This window comes from Oryx dammah, unplaced genomic scaffold (genome assembly GCF_014754425.2).
Source record: "Oryx dammah isolate SB20612 unplaced genomic scaffold, SCBI_Odam_1.1 HiC_scaffold_2, whole genome shotgun sequence".
NCBI lineage: Eukaryota > Metazoa > Chordata > Mammalia > Artiodactyla > Bovidae > Oryx > Oryx dammah.
In genome coordinates this window covers 8,181,659-8,205,076 of record NW_024070186.1, presented here as the reverse complement: position 1 = coordinate 8,205,076, position 23,418 = coordinate 8,181,659, and the positions used below count along the sequence as shown (strand labels likewise).

General features: G+C 47.1%; 1 protein-coding gene across 3 annotated transcripts in view; it reads right to left on the bottom strand.

Annotated features, from left to right (window-relative positions):
* The window catches only part of HLCS (holocarboxylase synthetase), a 208,076-nt gene that overhangs the window by 157,948 nt on the left and 26,710 nt on the right, over positions 1-23,418 (bottom strand). For 2 of the 3 annotated variants that reach the window (XM_040264201.1, XM_040264200.1), the window contains exons 3-5: positions 9,201-9,363; positions 7,583-8,520; positions 1,115-1,297 (exon numbers count right to left, since the gene is read on the bottom strand). In XM_040264201.1, coding sequence (XP_040120135.1) covers positions 1,115-1,297; positions 7,583-8,520; positions 9,201-9,363 — 1,284 coding nt within the window. Of the gene's footprint in view, positions 1-1,114; positions 1,298-7,582; positions 8,521-9,200; positions 9,364-18,097; positions 18,910-23,418 lie in introns of those variants that run through there. The other variant, XM_040264202.1, reaches the window with a different exon arrangement.

Here is a 23,418-nt window from a genome sequence, read left to right as displayed (position 1 = left end):
AACAAGACAACAAACAAACAAAAAAACACCCAAGAGAAAACTGAGAGAATTTTCCTTCCTTTAGAAATGTTGGTGTAGAGGGTATAATTTGCTCTTTTCAAGGGAAAGCAGGTAAGTTTAGAGTAAGCTAGACTATCAGGTATTTGCTGAAATTACACAGGTATGTCACTAAACTCACAAGTTTACCTACTGAGGAAGAGACAGACCCACAAAATCATATGCAGCAAGTAATAAGAAATTAACAGCTTCACAAAGCCAAGAGATTATCAAAAAGACACACCTGAAGAACCTGGCAACCAGCCCAAGCTGGTAACACCCTCAGGCACAAACGAAGACAAAAGGCCAAGAAAAATTCTGAATACATTCCCAACTCCATGGCATTTTCCTTTTAGACCAAACTAAAAGACAAAAACTGAAACCCAGACCCCCCTTTGCCACAAGATGGCAGACATCAGCACAAGAGAAACAAGTTGTGGTTTTCCGTCCAAAGATTCCCTGAGAAAGGCCCAAATGAAAACAAAGGCTTTTAATCCCAACTGAATACACTGTGCTTGCCAAATACAGTCCTGACACATAAAACAGTGACCTTTCCCCACCTCGAGTGGAAAGGGCGATAACTTAGGAGACTTAACACTCTCTAAACTCCAGTGTTCTCCCTCTTCTTTATAGAAACACCAAAAAACAAATCAGTTATACTTGGACAATTTTAATGTGATTTCCAAACCCAAAGTCAAAAAAGAAATAGAAAATGAAAACAGAAATCAAGGATGTCCTCGGTGGCACGGTGGCTAAGAACCTGCCTGCCAGTGCAGGGGACACGGGTTTGATTCCTGGTCCGGGAAGATCCCGCATGCTGTGGGGCAACTACTAGGCCCTTGCACTGCAACAAGAGAAGCTCCCGCGATGAGAAGCCCACACGATGAGAAGCCCACACCAGCAACCAAAGAGTAACCCCCGCTCGCTGCAACTCAAGACCCAGCAAAGCCAAAAATAAATGAATATTTTTGAAAAGAAATCAAAATTGAAACCCCCAGCCACACAACAACTGGGGGAAGGGCCACCATTCTGAAGAAGGGCGTCTGAGGGGGTCCCTCCCCACCACACACTCACTCACCTCCGTGGCCGACAGCAGATAAAGAGGCGTTAAGGCAGGAGCTTGCTTTCTGTCGCAGCTTAGGCCCAGTGTCGTCAGGATCTCCGTAAGGACTTCATATCTTCTAAAGTTGCTTGATTTGAGCAGGTTAAAATCCTCTTGCGTTTGCACTGCTGGAGAGCTGGGAGGTAGTTCCAAGTGCACCTGAGAGGGAAAAGACACCACTTCATAAATCAGAGGCGCTGAGGGACATAAGGACAAGCAGTGTCTTTACTAGTTTTTCTGAAAACTGGAACATGCGTTCTTCTCATTATCAACACTATATAAACCTGGAACTTGGGCATTTGGAAAAGAACAAGTGGTGAAAAGATTCAAGGGAGCCCATTAAAATCACGGCTGTGGACGAACAGAGACAGAAATATACACTACCATCTGCCTTCCCTGGTGGCTCAGATAGTGACGAATCTGCCTGCAATGCACAAGACCCGGGTTCAATCCCTGGGTTGGGAAGATCCCCTGGAGAAGGAAATGGCAACCCCCTCCAGTATTCTTGCCTGGGAAATCCCCTGGACGGAGGAGCCTGGCAGGCTACAGTCCATGGGGTCGCAAAGAGTTGGACACGACTGTGCGACTACCACTTCACTTCACTTCACCATGTGTAAAATACAGAGCTGGTAGGAATTTGCTGTAATGACTCAGGGAGCCCAAACTGGGGCTCTGTGACAACCTAGAGGGGTGGGATGGGGTGAGAGAGGTAGGGAGGTTCAAGAGGGAGGGGACATATGTACACCCATGGCTGATTCATGTTGCTATATGGCAGAAACCAACACAATATTGTAAGGCAATTATCCTTCAGTTAAAAATAAGTAAATTTTTTTAAAAGCACTATGAAACTTTGCCTTGGAGATATTTAACCTAATAAATTCTTACTGATGGGGAAAAATAAACTGTGGCTATGAAGGCTAAAAAGATCTGCACTAAATGACCATGGACAGTAATCTTCCAGGTCCCGAATTTTATCACTCGTCAGTCACAGGACTTCGGACAAGTCACTTAACATGGTTGTAGGACCAAGCATTTAGGAAAATGGATATGCTGAGAACCCAAATATAGCTGCTGCTGAACTTAGGAGGGCACAGTGAGTCATGCTTGAAGCTCCTATTCTACCTACTGGTCCAACCACCTAAGTGCCGGGGATGGCAGTGGCCTAATTCACCGAGTGTTGGTGATGGGGTAAGAGGTGAGACGGGGGTTCAAGAGGGAGGTAACATACGTGTTCAGTTCAGTTCAGTCGCTCAGTCATGTCCGACTCTGAGACCCCATGAACCACAGCACACCAGGCCTCCCTGTCCATCACCAACACCCAGAGTTTACCCAAATTCATGTCCATGGACTCAGTGATGCCATCCAACCATCTCATCCTCTATCATCCCCTTCTCTTCCTGCCCTCAATCTTGCCCAGCATCAGGGTCTTTTCAAAGGAATCAGCTCTTCACATCAGGTGGCCAAAGTATTGGAGTTTCAGCTTCAACATCAGTCCTTCCAATGAACACCCAGGGTTGATCTCCTTTAGGATGGACTGGTTGGATCTCCTTGCAGTCCAAGGGACTCTCAAAGACTTGGGGCTTCATGTGTGTATTTAGTTCAGGCTTTGTTGTAAAGTGAAAATTAGAGGAGTTCCACCCATCAGTAGTCTGTGTCTTGGTGTGAAGGAACATACTGGAACTTCTGGCTGCCTTGAACTAGAACTTTCATATCAATGGTCTATGTCCTGATATGAAGGAATGTACTAGAACATCTCTCTTGAAATTTGATTTTAACTGAGCATTAGCGCCTCAACGACACCAGAATACTGAGTACCAGAAGAGCAACCTGAGCATGTTATTTTCATTTGCTTTTGCCAGGAACCGCTGTGGGTTTCTGTTACCAGCACAACTCCCAGCCTGATGTTATAAGAACATGATAAAAATCTTAGTGCCAGCCTTCAGGCAACTTAAAATCTCTCAATCCCCACTCAAGCCTTAACCAGAACAAAAATACTGCCCAAATACCCTGACCAAAACAATGCACTTGCAGAAAGTTGAAGCCAATCTAAAAAGGCTTGCAGAACTGTCCAGTTCCCACATTCCATCGGGTCAGCTGAGGGTGGCCCGCTTCACCCAAGACTGGGCCTGGTGCCTACTACCAGCGGTCCCCAACCTTTTTTGGCACCAGGGATCATCTTCATGGAAGACAATTTTTCCACGGGGTGTGGGGGAAGCAGAGCAGGTCCGGGATGACTCAAGCACATGGCATTTATTCTATTCTGATTCCATCAGCTCCACCTCAGATCATCAGCATTAGATCCTGGGGGCTGGGGACCCCTGCCTTAAACCATCCTGGAGGAGGGAGAAGGCAGAAGATGACATCCCTTAAGGTATCTGAATCCCACTGCATGTCCTCTGTGTCGTTACCCAAGGGTGTGCCTCTCCTCTCCAGGGGACAAGGCCAGTGCCGGGACGGACGGTCAGCAAGGCAATGGGTCACGTTTCATCCAGGTGACCATGTGACTGTCCGGAGATTACCTCTTGCAGGCGGCAGATATCAAGTGAGCAAGCTCTGTCCTCACCTGGGGCCAGGGTCGGGGGGCGAGTGTTAATGGTACATGTGCCCCCTGCTCTAAGCAAGTACTCTGGGGGGCTGTTACTGAAGTCAATGTCACAGGTGGGAGATGTGGAGAAGGAAGAGGAGAGCTCCCCCTAGGAGCAGGCCTCAGGATTCCAGGAGGTGAAGCAAAGCAAGGACATTGCTTGTGGAGGGCTATTGTCAGTTTCAAGATGAGGTGTTTCTACAATGGAGACGGGTCTTCCCTGGTGGCTCAGAGGGTAAAGAATCTGCCCACAGTGTGGGAGACCTGGGTTTGATCCCTGGGGTTGGGAAGATTCCCCTGAAGGAGGGAATGGCAGTTCACTCCAGCAGTCTTGCCTGGAGAATCCCCATGGACAGAGGAGCCTGGAGGGCTGCAGTCTATGGGGTCGCAAAGAGTTACACACGAATTAGCGACTAACACTCACACTCGGTGGAGACAAGGAGAGAGGCCACATCTGCCTCTGTACCTCGCTCTGTAAAAAGGCCACCCGGGCGCGTGCTAGCCACACTCACCCTCATGGCCCTCTGCAGTTTGCGACCAATGTCTTACCCTCTGGCCGTAATGATGTTACCACAGCAATGGGCCCATTTCAGTAACTTGGCTTTGTCTAAAATTAAGACCAGACTCAAAGCTTTAGTCAAAGCTATGGTTTTTACAATAGTCATGTATAGGTGTGAGAGTTGAACCATAAAGAAAGCTGAGCCCCAAAGAATTGATGCTTTTGTACTGTGGTGTTGGAGAAGACTCTTGAGAGTCCCTTGGACAGCAAGGAGATCCAACCAGTCCATCCTAAAAGAAATCAGCCCGGAATATTCACGGGAAGGAGACTGATGCTGAAGCCGAAGGTCCAACACTTTGGCCACCTGATGCGAAGAGCTGACTCACTGGAAAAGACCCTGATGCTGGGAAAGATTGAAGGCGGGAGGAGAAGGGGACAACAGAGGATAGGATGGTTGGATGGCATCACCAACTTGATGGACATGACTTTGAGCCAACTCTGAGAGACAGTAAAGGACAGGGAAGCCTGGCGTGCTGCAGTCCATGGGGTCGCAAAGAGTCGGACACGATTAAGCGACTAAACGACAACAAAGGGCCAAAACTAACAATGTCCCCGGTCACAAACATGGAGGGGGGCGCCACCAGCATCAAGGAGGTGGTGCTGCTAACGACCCCACCACAGAGAAGGAACCCATCCAAAATGTCAGCAATGCCATGGTCGAGAAACTCTGCTATGAAAGTACAATCGCCTCTGCCGTGTGCTGAGCTCAGTAAGGACACAGAATACTTCAAATCCATTTCACAAGCTCTACTTGGACACCTTCATGCCAACGTCCTGGTTCATTTGATAATCAAGTGCCTGCCTTAATCCACAGCCTTAAAATTTTTCCTGCATGTCTGGTCAGTAGAGCAGTACACCAAGATTTGCTTTTTCTGTATGACGATGAATGCCCAAGGCATTAACTAGCTCCCTGGCCGTGAGACCACCACCTACTGTGCAGCTGTGGTTTGCCCTTGAAGCCCTCCTCTTACTGGGTTACATCAATGCTCCATTTACTACAAAGATGAAGACTATGAAATTGAACAGGGAAAGAGGAAACTAACCAGCCTGTGCTCATATTTATTGGTGATCTCGGCGGTATGGTAGTGACACGGGCCTGAGGAGAAAACAGTGACTCTGGCACACAGAAAGTGGAAGTCATTTAAAATCAAAAATGACATTCTAATCCCTGAATCTCATTTTTGAAGCTGCATCATATTGCCTTTTTTTCCTAGGGCAATGCACGCAGGATCAAATTTTATGACAGTGATGGGGTCAGTTTGAATGGTGCAGCAGGCAGATTTGCTATGTAACTCGGAGCAACGGATCGCCACAGTGCCGAATCAATTTTCCAGTACAAGTCTGGGCACCGGGGTGGTAAAATTCACTACTCAAAGCTGAAATACAGCTCTAGGAAGTCAGGTTTTTAAGTGGATTTTCTGAGAATGCGTGGTTACTATAGTTACCATATTTGCAGAGAAAAAAAGAGGAGCATTTATTAGGCCTCCAAAAACAAATTCATGGGATTTGCAGCGCACATGAAATCAGCTTGGGTTATACATGTTTATCTGGCCTGATGGTCAGATTTCTTTATTATATGCATCTAAAATCTTCATTATATACATCTATATACAATTCAAGAAGTATTATCTTAAGAACAAGTGAGTGAACTTTAGAATAGTAAAGAAACAAGTATCTGTCCCCTTGAAGAACATTTGATCAGAAAACCCAAGAGACTTAATTTGTAGGAGGGCTGGAGAGAGACACAGCATATGAAATGAAAAGAAGCCACACCAAAATAGAAGGCAACAATTCTCTAACTCAAAAAAAGATCGGTATAATAAAACAGATTAAAATCTGTTACACTCATCCTGGGAACCATGCTGGGCAAAAGAGCCACATCTACTTAGTTTTCTCATTAGATCACAAATCCTTAAGGATAAGAGTTCACCTAAACTCTAGCAAAAACTTTTCGTCCAAAGGTATTAAAAGATCTGCAGTAAATGATCAGGAATTCTGAAACAGTCTATCCTGCTACCTACCATTTGCTTAAATAAACAAACAAAAAGCTAAAAGGGGAACATGGGGGGAAAAAGACAGCTCTGGAGCCAAATAAGGATGGGAAGGGAAGTAGCATTTTCCTTTTATCTGTTTCCATTTTTTTCTTACTTATGTATTTGTGTATGTGTGTGTGTTAAGTCCCTTCAGTCGTGTCCGACTCTATGCAACCCCACAAACTGTAGCCCATGAGCCACCTCTGTCCATGGGATTTCCCAAGCAAGAATACTGAAATAGGTTGCCATTTCCTTCTCCAGGGGGATCTCCCCCACTCAGAGATCAAACCCGGTGTCTCCTGGGCTGGCAGGTGTGTTCTTTACCGCTAGTGCCACCACCTATGTAATAATTTGCCAGAAATCACTTCACTTATTTGAACTTGTGCTCAGCACTTAGATTTTCAGAGTGACAAATCATAAAGGAACTAAGGATTTGAAGGTGTTTTCAACAGAGTATCCCAGCAGTTGGTGAGTGTCCAGGCACATCCCTGACATCAAATACAACATTTTAACATGACAGACACTACTGTTGGGAACCACCACCCCAAGGTGCTCAATTCCCTTCATTAAATAAGTTTGAGTTTTATTAACTAAAGAGTGTTTTGAGGCAAGAGAGTAAACTGATGGATTTTAGAAAGAGTATAACCAACCAGAGGAGAAGGGGGCAGCAGAGGATGAGATGGTTGGATGGCATCACCAACTCAATGGACATGATTGTGAGCAAACTCTAGGAGATGGTGAAGAACAGGGAAGTCTGGCATGGCTGCAGTCCAGGGGGTCGCAGAGTCTGACTCGACTGAGTGACTGAACAATATAACCAGTATACAGTTTAAAACAAGCAAGTAGCTTCGGCTAACCCTTGGTTAACCAACAGTCTTTAATTAGCCTTAGCTGGTAAAGAATCTGCCCACTATGTGGGAGACCTGCGTTCGATCCCTGGATTGGGAAGATCCCCTGGAGAAGGGAAAGGCTACCCACTCCAGGATTCTGGCCTGGAGAATTTCATGTACAGTCCATGGGGTCACAAAGAGTCAGACACGGCTGAACGACTTTCACTTTCCCTCTCTCCTCCATCAGAAGCCTTTCAGTGAAACAGGATACAGGACAGCCCGCATCTCAACCTGCAACTCACCAGCGGCAAAGATTCCCTGGACAAGGACAGAAGTACCCTCCCCACGTGGCACACAGACCCTTTAGTCACCCCTTCAGGAACCTTCAGGAGCATGTCCCATCAAGAGACCCAGAGACCCGGCTGCCAACCTCCATACCTGGCAGAGAACAGCTTCTCCTCCATGAGTCCCGAAAGGCACTTGCACCACCAGCCTGTCCCCGTCCTCACGGTCCAGGTGGCCATGGAGCTTGCCGGGGCCAAGCGGCTCCCCAGCCCCCTCCTCGTAAACACAGCCGCTGCTCAGGACGCTGAGCCTCACCAGGCTCCCATCCACCTTGCAGAAAACCAAGCTCTGGACCGTGTCCTGCAGCAGGGCCTTGCTGGTCACCCGGAAGCCAGGCAGCGTGAAGGACGATGCCAGGGCCAGCACCTTCCCTCCCTGAGAAAGATAGGCCGTGAACCTCCGGGACAGGTCCTCAGGGACGGGCTCCCCGGTGGCGATGACCAGCAGCAGACAGTTGTCCAGCCACGGGTCCCTGAGAGCGCTTTCCGGAGGCAGGTGGTACAGAGTATAACAGTCCGTGTCCACACAGTCGGCCAGTGCCGATCGGACCTGCTGGAGCCTGTCCTGGCCATCCTGGGAGTCAGAGCCCACGTACAGGAGGATGTTGGGGGCCTTGCCCGTGACGTTGACCCTCCTCCCGTCCCTCTCGGGGGGGAGGTCGTCAGCGAGGCCCTCCAAACTGCCGCTGTAGTCGTACGGGAGATCTGGAATGTTCTCTGCAGAGGCAAACCTGACGGATTCAATGGTGCTGTTCTCAAGCTCCAAACACTCATGGCAGCTGGACAGATGGAGGGGACAGTGCTCGACAGAGCCCACGCCTCTGTCACCGTCCACGGCTGGCTCGCCGCCCCCAGGGGCCCCACCTGGCCCCTGAGTGGATGCAGAACCCGGAGACTGGGGGTCCTCCATAGTGTCAGGCTCAGGAGGGTTCCTCTGAATATAAGATTCGGGGTCGGGCTGCAGAAGCTGGGCTGGGGGGTCTGAGGCCTGACCCTTAAGTTCCTTTAGGGCAGAGTCCTGCAAGTGGACAGCTAAAGGGAAGAGAGAAGACAGCCCATCAACCCTGTGCCTTGTCTCACATCTCAGCGCAAAACCTCGGGGCCTTCTCTGTACCGTAAGACCTCCATTCCACGAAGCTCACATCACCCTTCAACTCCACAGCTTCCGTGGGACCCACATAACTGCTCCCCACCCCCCACTCCCTGGTTAGAAGGGTACCCCTGACAGTCCCCAGTGAAACTGCAGAATTTCTACACCTTTCCCATACAGATCAGAAAACTTCAGACCCTCGTGTTGATTGGTGAACAGGTGGAGTTTCAGAGAGGTGACTGTGTCCACTTGCTTATAGATTCAGCTGCATGGGTGTCAATCTTTTACGCGATATTGATAGTAAGAAACAAGGCGCAGGGCCTCCCTGGTGCTCAGCAGTAAGGAATCCACCTGCCAGTGCAGGAGACTTGGGTTCGATCCCTAGGTCGGGACGATCCCCTGGAGAAGGAAATGGTAACCCACCGCAGTTTTGTTGCCTGGAGAATCCCATGGACAGAAGAGTCTTGGCGGGCTGCAGCCCATCGGCTGCAGAGTCGGACATGACTTAGCAACTATTCCACCAGAGTTGCCCTTAAGTCATACCAAACAAGAGCGCTCAATCGTCCTTAAGCTTGTTAACGATGGCATCCTGCTACGATGAACATTTCCCCAAGTTACTTACACACGATCTTCTGAGGTATCAGTCCACTGGCCATCTGGAGTCTATCTTCCAGGAATGCCACCCCTAGCTTGCTGAAGTCATCCACACTTGCTTTGGCGATTAATTGATAAGGATCCCCAGGTCGGCAAGCTAACGGCAAACAGCAGTCAGACCACTTCACAATCTGAGATAGAGTGGGTGAAGGAAGGTGAAGAAAGGGTGAGATTTTTCTTCCTTAAAATAACCAGTTACTTTACTTTTCCCTTCAGCTCCCACCACAGTCAAATCCAAAAAGTTACTGCATGTTACATCTTAACATCAAAGTTGTCCTGACTGGGACATTCTCACCTCTCCCTGACAACAGGGCTTACAAAGCACTAAACACAACGCTCTCATTTCAAAGTGTCATTGCGGGCCTCCCTGGTGGCTCACTGGCCGGGAATCCACCTGCCAATGAAGGACAAACGGCTGCAGTCCCTGGTCCAAAAATACCCCACGTGCCGAGGAGCAACGAAGCCCGTGCGCCACAACTACTGAAGTTCGAGGGCCCTTGAGCCTCTGCTCTGCAATGAGAGAAGCCACTACAATGAGAAACCCACACGATGCAGCTGAAGAGTAGCCCCTGCCACTGAAGCGCAGCCCCTGCCGCTGAAGCGCAGCCCCTGCCGCTGAAGCGCAGCCCCTGCCGCTGAAGAGCAGCCCCCACTTGCCACAGCTCAAGAAAAGCCCACACAGCAACAAAGGCCCAATGCAGGCAAAACTAAGTAAACGAAATTAAAAAAAAAAAAAAGTAATTCAAGTATTGGACTTCCCTGGTGGTTCAGTGGTTAAGACTCTGCACTTCCAATCCAGAGTGGGCTCGATCCCTGGATGGGCAACTAGGATTCTACATCCTTCAAGCACAGCCAATAATAGTAAGAGTAATGGAAATCACATACTGCTTTTCAAGGGACTAAAGGGGAAAAGGTCACTCGCCAGACACTGGGAAAACCCTCTCTTCAGTAATAGGAAATAGAAGAGCACAGTAAGTCCACAGTATCCATGATGTAAACAGATCATGTTCACATCATGATGAAGTGAAGTCGTGCCCAACTCTTTGCGACCCCATAGACAGTAGCCTGCACCAAGCTCCTCCATCCATGGGATTTTCCAGGCAAGAGTACTGCAGTGGGTTGCCATTTCCTTCTCCAGGGAATCTTCCCGACCCAGGGATCGAACCCAGGTCTCCAGCATTGTAGACAGACGCTTTACCGTCTGAGCCACCAGGGAAGTCACATCATGATACATACATACAAATCATACTACAGATTTTCTTAAAGTCAGGTTCAAGACCCAAGGCAACAGAAGTCCCCAGGGAACACGTGAAAACTCATGTTCCTGGGCACCCCTCTCTGTGTGAGCCGGAAGTGTACCCAGGAAGTGAGTGCAGCTGTGACCTACTCTCCAGAGCGCCCGCCTGTCGCAGTGCACACTTCCACCACAAGGGGGCCAAGGAAAAGGAGAGACAGGAAAGGGAGACGAAGCTCAGGCCTTAAAGCTTTCCAGCGTTCATGAAAGAACTGGAAACTGGAACAGGCAGCAAGGGAGTTCCCTTGGGGCCGGGAGCCTGGCTAAGGAGTCCAAGGTCTGGGTCTGGTTAAACGCAGCTAATCGCCACTGTCTGTCCTTAGGTTAAGTCTCAGAACCTCTGAAGCCTCTGCTTATTCGTTTATAAAACAGGAATAATGGGGGTACCCATTGTGTTACAGGTTCATTATGCTAATGAGATTAAAAGTTAATGTCATGCCCCCAGTTGAAAGCTTGGAACAGAAAACGTGTGTGTTAGTCGCTCAGTCATGTCCGACTCTTTGCGACCCCATGGACTGTAGCCCGCCAGGCTCCTCTGTCCATGGGATTCTCCAGGCAAGAGTACTGGAGTGGGGTGCCATTCCCTTCTCCAAGGGGGATCTTCCTGCACTGCAGGCAGATTCTCTGCCGTCTGAACCACCAGGGAACAGAAAAAGTGCTCAATAAATGGCAGCTGCTATTACTAGATGTCATGAATTTGATTTTAAAAGCAGTAATGAATATTTGATTTCTCGTGTGTTGTGCTTGGTCACGTCTGACTCTTTGCCACCCTATGGACCGTAGCCCAGCAGGCTCCTCGGTCCATGGGGTTCTCCAAGCAAGAACACTGGGGTGCACTGCCATTTCCTCTTCCAGGGGATCTCCTGATTCAGGGATCTGAATCTCCCGTGTTTCCTGCCTTGGCAGGTGAATTCTATAACACTGAGCTACTTGGGAAGACCCACTGAATACAACAGTCCTTCTCTAAGATACCATGAATAATTTCCCCACTTCCCAAAATCTTATCAGGAATATACTGCCCCCTCTTCCTGAAAACATTTTTTTTAGTGCTGTATAAATAAATAACTTTAAAAATCATCTTAAAAGCACTGGAGAACTGATGAGATAATGAACATCTGAGCCAAATGCCAGGATAAATCCTGAACCTACAGAGATAAAAGGAATTCCCACAAGTCACTTCTGCCCTAAGTATACTTGCCCATCCAGGAAACTTAGGGTTTAAAAGTCAGGGTCCAACAGGCATCAAGATAGACATATAGATCAACGGAATAGAACTGAGACTATAGAAATAGATGTATATATTTGAAGACAATTGATTTTGGATAAGGTTGCCAGACAACTCAAGGGGAAAGAATAGTCTTTTGAACAAATGGTGTTGGTAGAACTAGACATCCACATGCAAAGAATGAAGATGGACCCCTATGCCATGTATCACCAGGTATAAAAATTAATCCACAAGGAATCAAATCCTTAATAAGAGCTAAAACTACAAAATTCCTAAAAGAAAACATAGATGTAAATCATCATGATGTTGAATCAGGCACTGGTTTCTCAGGTAAGACACCAAAAGTACAAGCAACAAAGGAAAAAATATATATTAACTGAACTTCATCAAAATGTTTATGCTTCAAAGAACACGCTGTGAAAGGACATTGACAAAATGGGAGAAAATATTTGCAAATCATGTAATCAATCGATCTATATCCACAATATATAAAGAATTCCCACAACTCAACAATAAAAAGACAAACATCTAATTTTTTTAATGGGCAAATAATCTGAATAAACATTTCTCCAAAGAAAACATACAAGTGGTAACAGCACTTGAAAAGATTCTCAAAATCATTTGTCATTCAGTTCAGTTCAGTTGCTCAGTCGTGTCCAGCTCTTTGCGACCCCATGTATCGCAGCACGCCAGGCCTCCCTGTCCATCACCAACTCCCGGAGTTCACTCAGACTCATGTCCATTGAGTCGGTGATGCCATCCAGCCATCTCATCCTCTGTTGTCCCCTTCTCTTCCTGCCCCCAATCCCTCCCAGCATCAGAGTCTTTTCCAATGAGTCAACTCTTCGCATGAGGTGGCCAAAGTATTGCAGTTTCAGCCTCAGTATCAGTCCTTCCAAAGTACACCCAGGATTGATCCCCTTTAGAATGGACTGGTTGGATCTCCTTGCAGTCCAAGGGACTCTCAAGAGTCTTCTCCAATATCACAGTTCAAAAGCATCAATTCTTTGGCGTTCAGCTTTCTTCACTGTCCAACTCTTACATCCATACATGACCACTGGAAAAACCATAGCCTTGACTAGACGGACCTTTGTTGGCAAAGTAATGTCTCTGTTTTTGAATATGCTATCTAGGTTGGTCATAACTTTCCTTCCAAGGAATAAACGTCTTTTAATTTCATGGCTGCAGTCACCATCTGCAGTGATTTTGGAGCCCCCCAAAATAAAGTCTGACACTGTTTCCCCTTCTATTTCCCATGAAGCGATGGGACCAGATGCCATGATCTTCGTTTTCTGAATGTTGAGCTTTTAAGCCAACTTTTTCATTCTCCTCTTTCATTTTCGACTCAAGAGGCTTTTTAGTTCCTCTTCACTTTCTGCCATAACGGCGGTGTCATCTGCATATCTGAAGTTATTGATATTTCTCCCAGCAATTTTGATTCCAGCTCGTGCTTCTTCCAGCCCAGCGTTTCTCGTGATACACTCTGCGTATAAGGGAGACATAAATCCACACCACAATGAGGAGCCTGCCTGATGGCTCAGTGGTAAAGAATCTTTCCGCCAATTCAGGAGGCTTGGGTTCGATCCCTGACCCGGGAAGACACTGCATGCCACAGAGCAATTAAGCCCATGTCACAACTATTGAGCCTGACCTCTAGAGTGTGTGGTCTGCAACAAAAGAAGCCACTGCAATGAAAACCCAAATGCCACGAGTACCCACCCCCTCCCACTCACTGCAACTCTCACAGCAAAAACGATCCAGCATAGGCAAAAAACAAAAATAAATAAAATTGTTTTTTTAAAAAAAAAACCACAGCGAGGTACTTCATCCTATACTAGGATGACTACAATTGGAAAGATAGACAGTAACAAATATTGAGGACGTTGAGCAATCAAACCCTAATACCCTGCTGGTAGAACTGCGAAACAGCATGCCCCCCTTAGAAAAGAGTCCATCAACTCCTCGAAAAGCCAAACACAGAGCTTCCTAATGACCCAGAAATTCCACTCCTAGGAATATACTTAAGAGAACTAAAAACGTACGTCTGCACACAAAACCTGTACACAAAAGTTCATAGCAGCATTATTCATCACACTCAAAGTGTGGAAACACCCCAAGTGTCCACCTACATTGTGCTAAGTCTAGGAAGCCAGTTACTAAAAGGTCACATATTGAATGATTCTGTTTACATAAAAAATCAAAATGGAAAGATCTACAGAGTTCACAAGTAGATCAGTGGTTGCCAGGGACAGAATGATGGGGGGTGACTGATGGGAATCAGAGAGGAATGCTGATGGGTATGTAATTTCTCCTGGGGTATGAAAATGTTCCGGAATTAGTGATGACCGTCCTGCTACTAAATTGTAAACAAACACTTTAAAAGGATGAAGTGCAAGCTATGTGAATTATATCTCAAAAAAAAAGTCTGGACTCCTCTAAGGTCTAACCCTACTCCACAAAATCTTTATTCCTTACTATTTCACTTCTCTCCTTAAAAGAGAATTCAAATTAAACTTTGCTCCTTAGGCAAAGAATCATTCTAAAAGCTGAGAAACATTGTCTTAGAGGTAAAAATAATAAACACAAATCTTTATGATCAACAGGCTGAAACCCACTACTCAGTCTAGAGTACCTGCAGAAAGAGAAACCTCAGAATTCTCTTTTAGCTCTACATGTAGGCTTCCCTCACAACTGCAGGAGTCGCAGGCTCCATCCCTGGGTGGGGAAGATCCCCTGGAAAAGGAAATGGTAATCCACTCCAGTTTTCTTCCCTGGGAAATCTCATGGACAGAGGGGCCTGGCAGGCTACAGTCCTTGGGGTTGCAAAGACTCAGACACAACTGAGCAACTGAGCACACACACACTCGACTGACTGCCACCTCTGCGCAGGTTCGCCTGGAGGGTGGGTCTGACCTGTGCAGGCTTCAGTAGAATTCTGCATGTCAAATACAATACCTTTGATCCTGGAGGAAGAGTTGAAGTCTGCAATCGAGACAAAGGTCTAGCTGATTTCCCGCTCTGAGAATGCAGGAAGGATGTCAGCTCTGGAGAATGAGAAGATGAACGACCACCTCGGTGAGAGCCGACTTTTCTGATGAGGGTGAGTGGGAAACAGAAGGAGCAATGCACCCCCGCAGGAGACGAAAAGCATCTTTGTTCTCAGCATCATGCGGGCCGAGAACGATGGGAGACGTTCACCCACTGGAGACCCAGCCCAGGACTTAGTTGTTCAGATGTGGATGTAGCAGCCTGCTACCAGAGCACCAGCATGGAGCTGGAGCTCAAAGTAGGCACGTGGTGTAAAAGGAGCCGACAATCAAATCCTCACGCCCGGGAGGAGAGCCACAGGAGGTAAACAAAGCAAGGGGAAGGACAGGAAATGGCCAGAGAACAATATACACACTCATCCCTGATCCAGTTTCTAAACCCAGCCAGCTGTTTCCTCACCTAAATGCGTTTCCTCTTTCTAGGAACCTGGTCCATGAGCCACAGACCATGCAAACTCCTCCAGCAGCACCGTGGCCCCATCAAAGCAAAGCCACACAGTCACTAAATGCAAACAGTCCGCTTCCCTATTGCACTTTGAGATGGAGACAAAGAGGCAGAGAAAGAAAGGGGAAGGCAAGCCAAAGGCTTACTCCCAAAGATCAAAGCCAAGGAAGCCCCAGTCAGCCCAAAACAAAGGGATTTCCTCACCCATGCAGAAAGCCCTTGTGAAACCCAAGCTCGCGACTTGAAGCTACAATGATCACAGCAAAGGCAGTGATGTGTCTTCTCCACTCAGTTCAGTTCAGTCGCTCAGTTGTGTCCAACTCTTTGCGACCCCATGTACTGCAGCACGCCAGGCTTCCCCATCCATCACCAACTCCCGGAGTTTACTCAAATTCATGTCCATTGAGTCAGTGATGCCATTCAACCATCTCATCCTCTGTCGTCCCCTTGTCCTCCCACCTTAAGTCTTTCCCAGCATCAGGGTCTTTTCCAGTGAGTCAGTTCTTCGCATCAGGTAGCCAAAGGATTGGAGTTTCAGCTTCAGCATCAGTCCTTCCAATGAATATTCAGGACTGATCTCCTTTAGGATAGACTGGTTGGATCTCCTTGCAGTCCAAGGGACTCTCAAGAGTCTTCTCCAACACCACAGTTGAAAAGCATCAGTTCTTCGGCTCTCAGCTTTATAGTCCAACTCTCACATCCATACATGACTACTGGAAAAACCATAGCTTTGATAGATGGACCTTTGGTGGCAAAGTCATGTCTCTGCTCCACTCACCTCAACGTCCACACGGAAGGGGATCAAGGATGGCCAAGGATGCTGGGTTAAACCCTCTTCAGTGAACTGCCCTTCCCAAGGCTGCCTGCAGCGGGTGCTGAGCCGAAGCTCTGCAGCTAATGGGAGGATGGGAATCTTAACAACTAGTCAGGTGATGGTTAATCTCATGTGCCAACTGGGCTGGGCCACAGTGTCTGGATATTTGGCCAAACATCATTTCAGAGGTGACTGTGAAGATATTTTTCAGATGTGGTCAACATTTTAAATGATTTCACTTGGAGTAAGTATATCATCCTCCTGTAACACAGGTGAGCCTTGTCTAATCAGCTGAAGGCCCTACAAGAAAAAGACTGCGGTTCCCGGAGGAAGAGGGAATTCTGCCTCTAGACTGCCTTCAGACTCGAGGTGCAACATCTGTTCTCTAGGAGTTTCCAGCCGCTGGCCGGCCCTGCAGACCTGGGACTCCCCAGAGTCCACAGTTGGGCTTCCCCAGTGGCTCAGCGGTAAAGAATTCACCCGTAATGCAGGAGACGTGGGTTTGATCCCTGGGTGGGGAAGATCCCCTGGGGAAGGAAATGGCAATCCACTCCAGTATTCTTGCCTGGAAAAAATCCCAAGGACAGAGGAGGCTGGCTACAGTCCATGGAGCCGATACATAAGCACAGACTCCACAATCACATAAGCCAGTTCCTTAAAATAAACCTCTTTCTGTCTGTCTTTCTCTCCTTTCCCCCACTACTTCTCTGTCTCCCTCCATCCCTATATATATGTGTGTGTGTATAATGTGTGCACACACACACACACACACATACCCTATTCTGTTTCACAAGAGAACCCAGATAAATACCAGTTACCATTAGTGAGCCTGGGTAAGATCAACGTCACTGCTTCAACACTGCTAATTTTTTGGCTCTCGTTTCTCTTCCCCCAAATCAGTGTAATTACATGTTGCTGCTAAGTCGCTTCAGTCGTGTCCAACTCTGTGCGACCCCATAGACAGCAGCCCATCAGGCTCCCCTGTCCCTGGGATTCTCCAGGCAAGAATACTGGAGTGGGTTGTTATTTCCTTCTCCAATGCATGAAAGTGAAAAGTGAAAGTGAAGTCACTCAGTCATGTCCGACTCTTAGCGAGCCCATGGACTGCAGCCTACCAGGCTCCTCCGTCCATGGGATTTTCCAGGCAAGAGTACTGCAGTGGGGTGCCATTGCCTTCTCCAAATTACATGTTAGGTTTTTTAACCTTCTAGTAATGAACGGATTGAAAGAGGGCTAGACACACAAAGATGTGAAGATCTGAAACCAGGAGAGTCAGGGGAAGAGGTTATTTCCTACTTTCAGTTACTCTCCATGCCTTTTGGGTTTGGGAACAGAAAGGATATAGCAGGACTACAGAATTCGTTTTCACTCTCTATTTAGCAAAGTACTATGACGTGTGGCGCTTTCAAAAGAAGGGGATTGGAAAACCAAGTCAACAGTATCAGGGATATGATAAGTCCACTCACAACAAGCTACATTTGAAATGATAAAGTGACCCTGATGAGACTTAAGATGGGTCTGCAAAACCATAACCAACCAGAAAACTCAGTGAAAAGGGTGGTCTAGGTGTTCTAATTTGCTGAATAACTAAGAGCTAATCAGAAAATAACAGAAATACCCTTGTTGCTATAACTTTTTTTTTTTTTTGGCCACATCACAGAGCATGCAGGATCTCAGTCCCCTCATCAGGGGTCAAACCTACACCCCCTACAGTGGAAGGTTTGAGTCTTAACCACTGGACCGCCAGGGAGGTCCCTGTCATAACCGTTTTCTATTATGTATTGTTATTTAGAAGCCTGATAAGCATGTGAGGGCCAGCATCTACAGGATACTATATTAGCAACCACAGTTTTTCACTTTATATCCCTGTCCACCCCCCATGTTGGTAAGCCAACAAAGAACAGAAGTTTTAAACAGACATCCCCAGTATGTCTCTTCCATCATGTCCCATGAGGCAAACAAATCACTAAGGTGAGCCCAGATTCAAGGGAGGAATATAAAATTCCACTTGTCCATTAAGAGGAAGGAATCTGCAGCCACCTTAAGCCAAATCTACAGCACAGGTTTCAGCCAGCTCTCTCACTCCTCCACTCCATGTGGAAATGGCATGTCCTGAGACGGCCGTGCTCTCTCTGCGTGGTCCCTGCACGGAAAAGAAGCGTGGAGCGGACCCAGCTTGAAACAGCAACCAGAGACCTGCTCAGCCTCACGTGTGACAGGAGCGAAAAACGAAGATTTGCTGTTAGAAGCCAATGAAATTCTGAGGTCACCTGTTCATTCCAGCCAAGTTGACTGCAACAATGTGCAAAACTGTATTCTTTAAAATAGGGGCCCCTCTACCAGCTCCTCCTGCCATATTCCCCATCTCCAGGAATGATCCCCCATCCACCCAAAAGTCCATCATCATCTCCTAAAAAAGCTCCTAACTCTGTCTCCACACCTCTCCTCCCTGCTACCAATACTTTGCCAGGTTCATCTCTCTTCCCTCACAGGGTACAATCCATTCCAGGTTAGCCTCCCCCAGATCCGGTCTCCAATCTGCCTGCATTATGATCTTTAACATACGAACCTGCTCATTCTGCTTTAAAAAAGAAAAAGAAATGTTTTAGCCTGCTGTCCACAGGATAAAGTCCAAATTCCCAATTAGTGTATATAAACCTTTATAATCCGTGTACCCTATGTATTTGCCATGCTATTAAAGAGCATTTAACTCTGGTACGTAGAAAACCAGAAAAACAAATAGCACGAATTTCATGGATATGTTGTCAGTCACTTTTAAGATGTGCTAAAGACAAGCAAGACAAAAGGAACATATGTGTGCTAAACACTGATAAAAAGAACAAAACAGAAGACAGTATTGCTCCCAGGCAGAAAATCAAGGATGGACCAAGTAAATCCTAGATAATAGTAAGGCACGGATCTGCCACCTCCTCAGTTGTGGCTAAGTCACTTCAGCTGTGGCTGAGTCACTTTAGTCGTGACCAACTCTTCACGACCCCATGGACTGTAGTCCGCCAGGCTCCTCTGTCCATGGGATTCTCTAGGCAAGAATGCTGGAGTGGGTTGCCATGCCATCCTCCAGGGGATCTTCCCAACCCAGGGATCAAACCTGGGTCTCCTGCATTGCAGGAATATTCTTTACCATCTAAGCCACCAGGGAAGCCCCTGTTGACAGTTATGTCATCCCTAAATCAGCCACCCATTAGGGTTCCATGCATATTCTGCCTAGAAACAGGGAAAACACACAGCTTCTCTGCAGGTCACTGGTAAGCCGAAGCTCTTCCAGACACCCTGACGTCCTGAATCTCCCCAACAGAGCAAGCGTGTGCTGGCCACAGGCAGCCTCCACCCACGGAGTCCCTGTGGCCGTATCCTCAGCAGGCGGCCGATGTGGCAGACAGAGGCAGGATATGTGAACCCTGCCTAGCTCAGGATTCAGGTGTGCAGTCCTTCCACCCCTCAGGAGCCCCATTCCAAGTGTTAACAGAACCCAGAACTGTTTCTTGCTTATATTTTGAATTAATTTAATAGACTGTGCAACTTGAGCATCTTAACTTGGTCAGAGTTTATTTTTTTGGACTCAAAAATCACTGCAGATGGTGATTGCAGCCATGAAATTAAAAGATGCTTACTTCTTGTTAGAAAAGTTATGACCAACCTAGATAGCATATTGAAAAGCAGAGACATTACTTTGCCAACAAAGGTCCATCTAGTCAAGGCTATAGTTTTTCCAGTGGTCATGTATGGATGTGAGGGTTGGACTGTGAAGAAAGCTGAATGCCGAAGAATTGATGCTTTTGAACTGTGGTGTTGGAGAAGACTCTGGAGAGTCCCTTGGACTGCAAGGAGATCCAACCAGTCCATTCTGAAGGAGATCAACCCTGGGATTTCTTTGGAAGGAATGATGCTAAAGCTGAAACTCCAGTACTTTGGCCACCTCACGCAAAGAGTTGACTCATTGGAAAAGACTCTGATGCTGGGAGGGATTGGGGGCAGGAGGAGAAGGGGACGACAGAGGATGAGATGGCTGGATGGCATCACGGACTCGGTGGACGTGAGTCTGAGTGAACTCTGGGAGTTGGTGATGGACAGGGAGGCCTGGCATGCTGCGATTCATGGGGTCGCAAAGAGTTGGACACGACTGAGCGACTGAACTGAACTGACTGAACTTGGTCTGAGAGCCTCTCTATTCTGTGATCACTGGGTAATTATTACATTACCCAGTGACCATTGGGTAATGTGCCATTTTGTAAAGTTGGTAATGTTTAGTAATGTTCTGGAAAGCTATCACTGCACCAACGTAATTTAATGCATCACAGGGTCACAAAACGAGTTGGACCTGACTTAGCAACTAAACTACAATAATAATACTCCAGCCACATCTTTCCCCCCTGGCCTTCCCCTGAGCCACTTCGCCAACTCATGTTAATTAGACTCCAACTGGGACTTCCTTTCTGGTCCAGGGGTTTCAGACTGCCTTCCAAAGCAGGGGACCTGGGCTCGACCCATTGTCAGGAAACTATTAATAAGATCCCTTGTGCCATGAGAGCTTCCCCGGTGGCTCAGCTGATAACAAAACCGCCTGCAATGCAGAAGACCCCGATTTGATCCTTGGGTCAAGACAATCCCCTGGAGAAAGGATAGGCTAACCACTCCAGCATTCTTGGGCTACCCAGGTGGCCCAGATGGTAAAGAATCAGCCTGCAATGAAGGAGACCTGGGTTCACTCCCTGGGTTGGGAAGATCCCCTGGCGAAGGGAAGATCCCCTGGCGAAGGGAATGGCCCCTACAGCAGTATTCTTGCCTGGAGAATTCCATGGACAGAGGAGCCTGGCAGGAATTAGTCCATGGGGTCTCAAAGAGTCAGACATGACTGAGCGACTTTCACTTCACTTTGTGCCATGAAGCAACTAAGCCTACACACTGCAGTGAAGAGCCAGTGCAGCAAAAACAAATTTTTAAAAATTGTTTAATTAGACTCCAATTGTCCCCAGGTACAAACGCTCTGTGTGCTTCTGCACCTGCCTAGGAAGCCCTTTCCTCCTCCTTCACCTAATTCTCATTTTTCCTTAAAACCTCAGCTGTTGCCCCGACCCTGAAAGTCCTTCCTGACATCACCCCATCTGGATAGGTTCACCATCTCCCCCGTACTTGCTTTCCCAGAGCACTTATCATAGTGAACTTTAATTGTTCACTTACTTAGCTATCTTCTCCCCAACACTGTGAGCTCCTTTAGATGACTGTGACTGTCATCTCTGAATGCACTTTTTTTCCCGTTAAGTCTTTATTGAATTTGTTACAATATTGCTTCTGTCTTACCATTTTGGTTTTTTGGCCACAAGGCACAGGGGATCTTAGCTCCCAGACCAGGAATTGAATCCACACTCTCTGCATTGCAAGACAAGTTGTAACCACTGGGCTGCCAGGAAAGTCCCTCTGAATGTGCCTTTCATCTTCAAATGACATACATCCAGCCCTAGAACATAATCTGACACACAGCAGGCACTCAACAGCCCTTGGATGGATGGATGAAGGCCTTTACAGAATGCAAAGATCATGAGTAAATTTTCTGCAACAAAAAAACTGTGGCAGTTCTTTGGGTCACCGACTGTTACTAAACAGGACTGCTAATATAAGCATAGAAGACACTGAAAAGTGAGCTGAATCTACCATGACCCACTGGTATCTCTTATGGCACCTACAAAATAACTAGGACTACTGTTCAGTAAATATCTGTTAGTGAAAGAATGACTAAGTGAAAATATGAATGTGTGAATGCTACAGTTTTTAAACTGACTTCCTGAAATTCACTTCTTTGTTGTCAGGGGGTCTGTAGAATGACCACAAAAGAGATTTTCAAAATCCGAAAAGACATCATTTTTGATAGCTGTGGGAGTGGTACTGTCCTAAAAATGGGAAAGAATTTTATCAAGTTCCAAAGTCTTTCCTCAATAACATATTTGCTATTAAATACCTTAGGATCCTATCAAATTCAAATGACTTGAGAGTTAGGTGAAATACATAGATTCATGAACACCCCCAAGCTGTAAAATCCCATTAAGCAATAAACCTGAATGGGAACAGCAGATGTAGAAGATAGAGACCTGTGAAATCAACTCCTTTTTTAAGATCTGAAGCCCAGTTTACAAAACAGAGCTGTGTATGTTCTTTGGGTCATCAACTCTTGGGTCATCTGTGTAATAAATAGCCACGGTGGTCCAAAATATGGCTCTAGACAGCTCTAGCTCCTTCCTGGTTGCAAAATCCACTAAACTCTCTGATCACAAATAAGATGACTTAACTGGAGAGTACACTTGGTGGATAGGCATCCTTTTGCCCCCAGAATTAAGTAACCACTGGGACGTTCCAGTGTTGGTGGTCCAGTGGTTAAGAATCTGCCGGCCAACGCCGAGGGCACAAGCTTGATTCTTGGTCTGGGAGCTAAGATTCCACATGTTGCAGGGCAACTAAGCCCATGCACCCCACAACTACCGACCCAAGCACCCTGGAACCCACGCTCCACAACAAGAGAAGCCACATCAAAGAGAAGCCCTCAACCCCCGTGGCTAGAAAGTAGCCGCCACTCGCCATGACCAGAGAAAAGCTCAAGCACAGCCAAAAGTATATAATTTATTTAAAAATCTTAAAAGCTCTGTAGCTGATTTAAGGAGGAGGGCATGACAACCCACTCCAGTACTCCTGCCTGGAGAATCCCTATGGACTGAGGAGCCTGGTGGGTCCAGTCCATGGGGTTGCAAAGAGTCGGAACGACTGAGCTACTAAACACAGCACAGGTGATTTAAAAAAAGAAAAAGAATTAAGTAACAGCCATGAAGAGAGATCTTAAATCGCCCTTCGAAGGCAAACTAAATGAGAGAGCCGGGGCAGAAATATTAATCATCTCCCAACATCTAGTCTTTCTTTCTCCCTTGTAGTAACAGAATTCCAGGTCTTCACGGAATCCATGGCTGCCCAGCTACAGACTGCATTTCTCCACCTCCCTGCAGCTGAGAGACATGTGATGTGAAGCTTCTGGATCACAGCCTCAAAGAGGAAGCGCGTTGGTCCCCACCTTCCCTGTCTTTCCCTATTCTGAGAGCTGGAATGCAGATCAGGTTAGGGGGTGGGGGTCGGGGTGGGGTAGCAGGAACCCAGCCTCCACCAAGAGAGAGAACAGATCACGGCAGAGGGGAGGCAGCCTAGCAACAGGGCAGAAAGGGGCTGGGTCCCCGGGGGCCTTCCAGAACAGGACCTTCCCCCTCAGAGACAAGTTCGATTCTACTTGTCTGAAGTGCTATGGGCTGGGCATCACTTGTTACAACAGCTTAGCTTGGACCTTGGGCTTCCCCGATGGCTCAGAC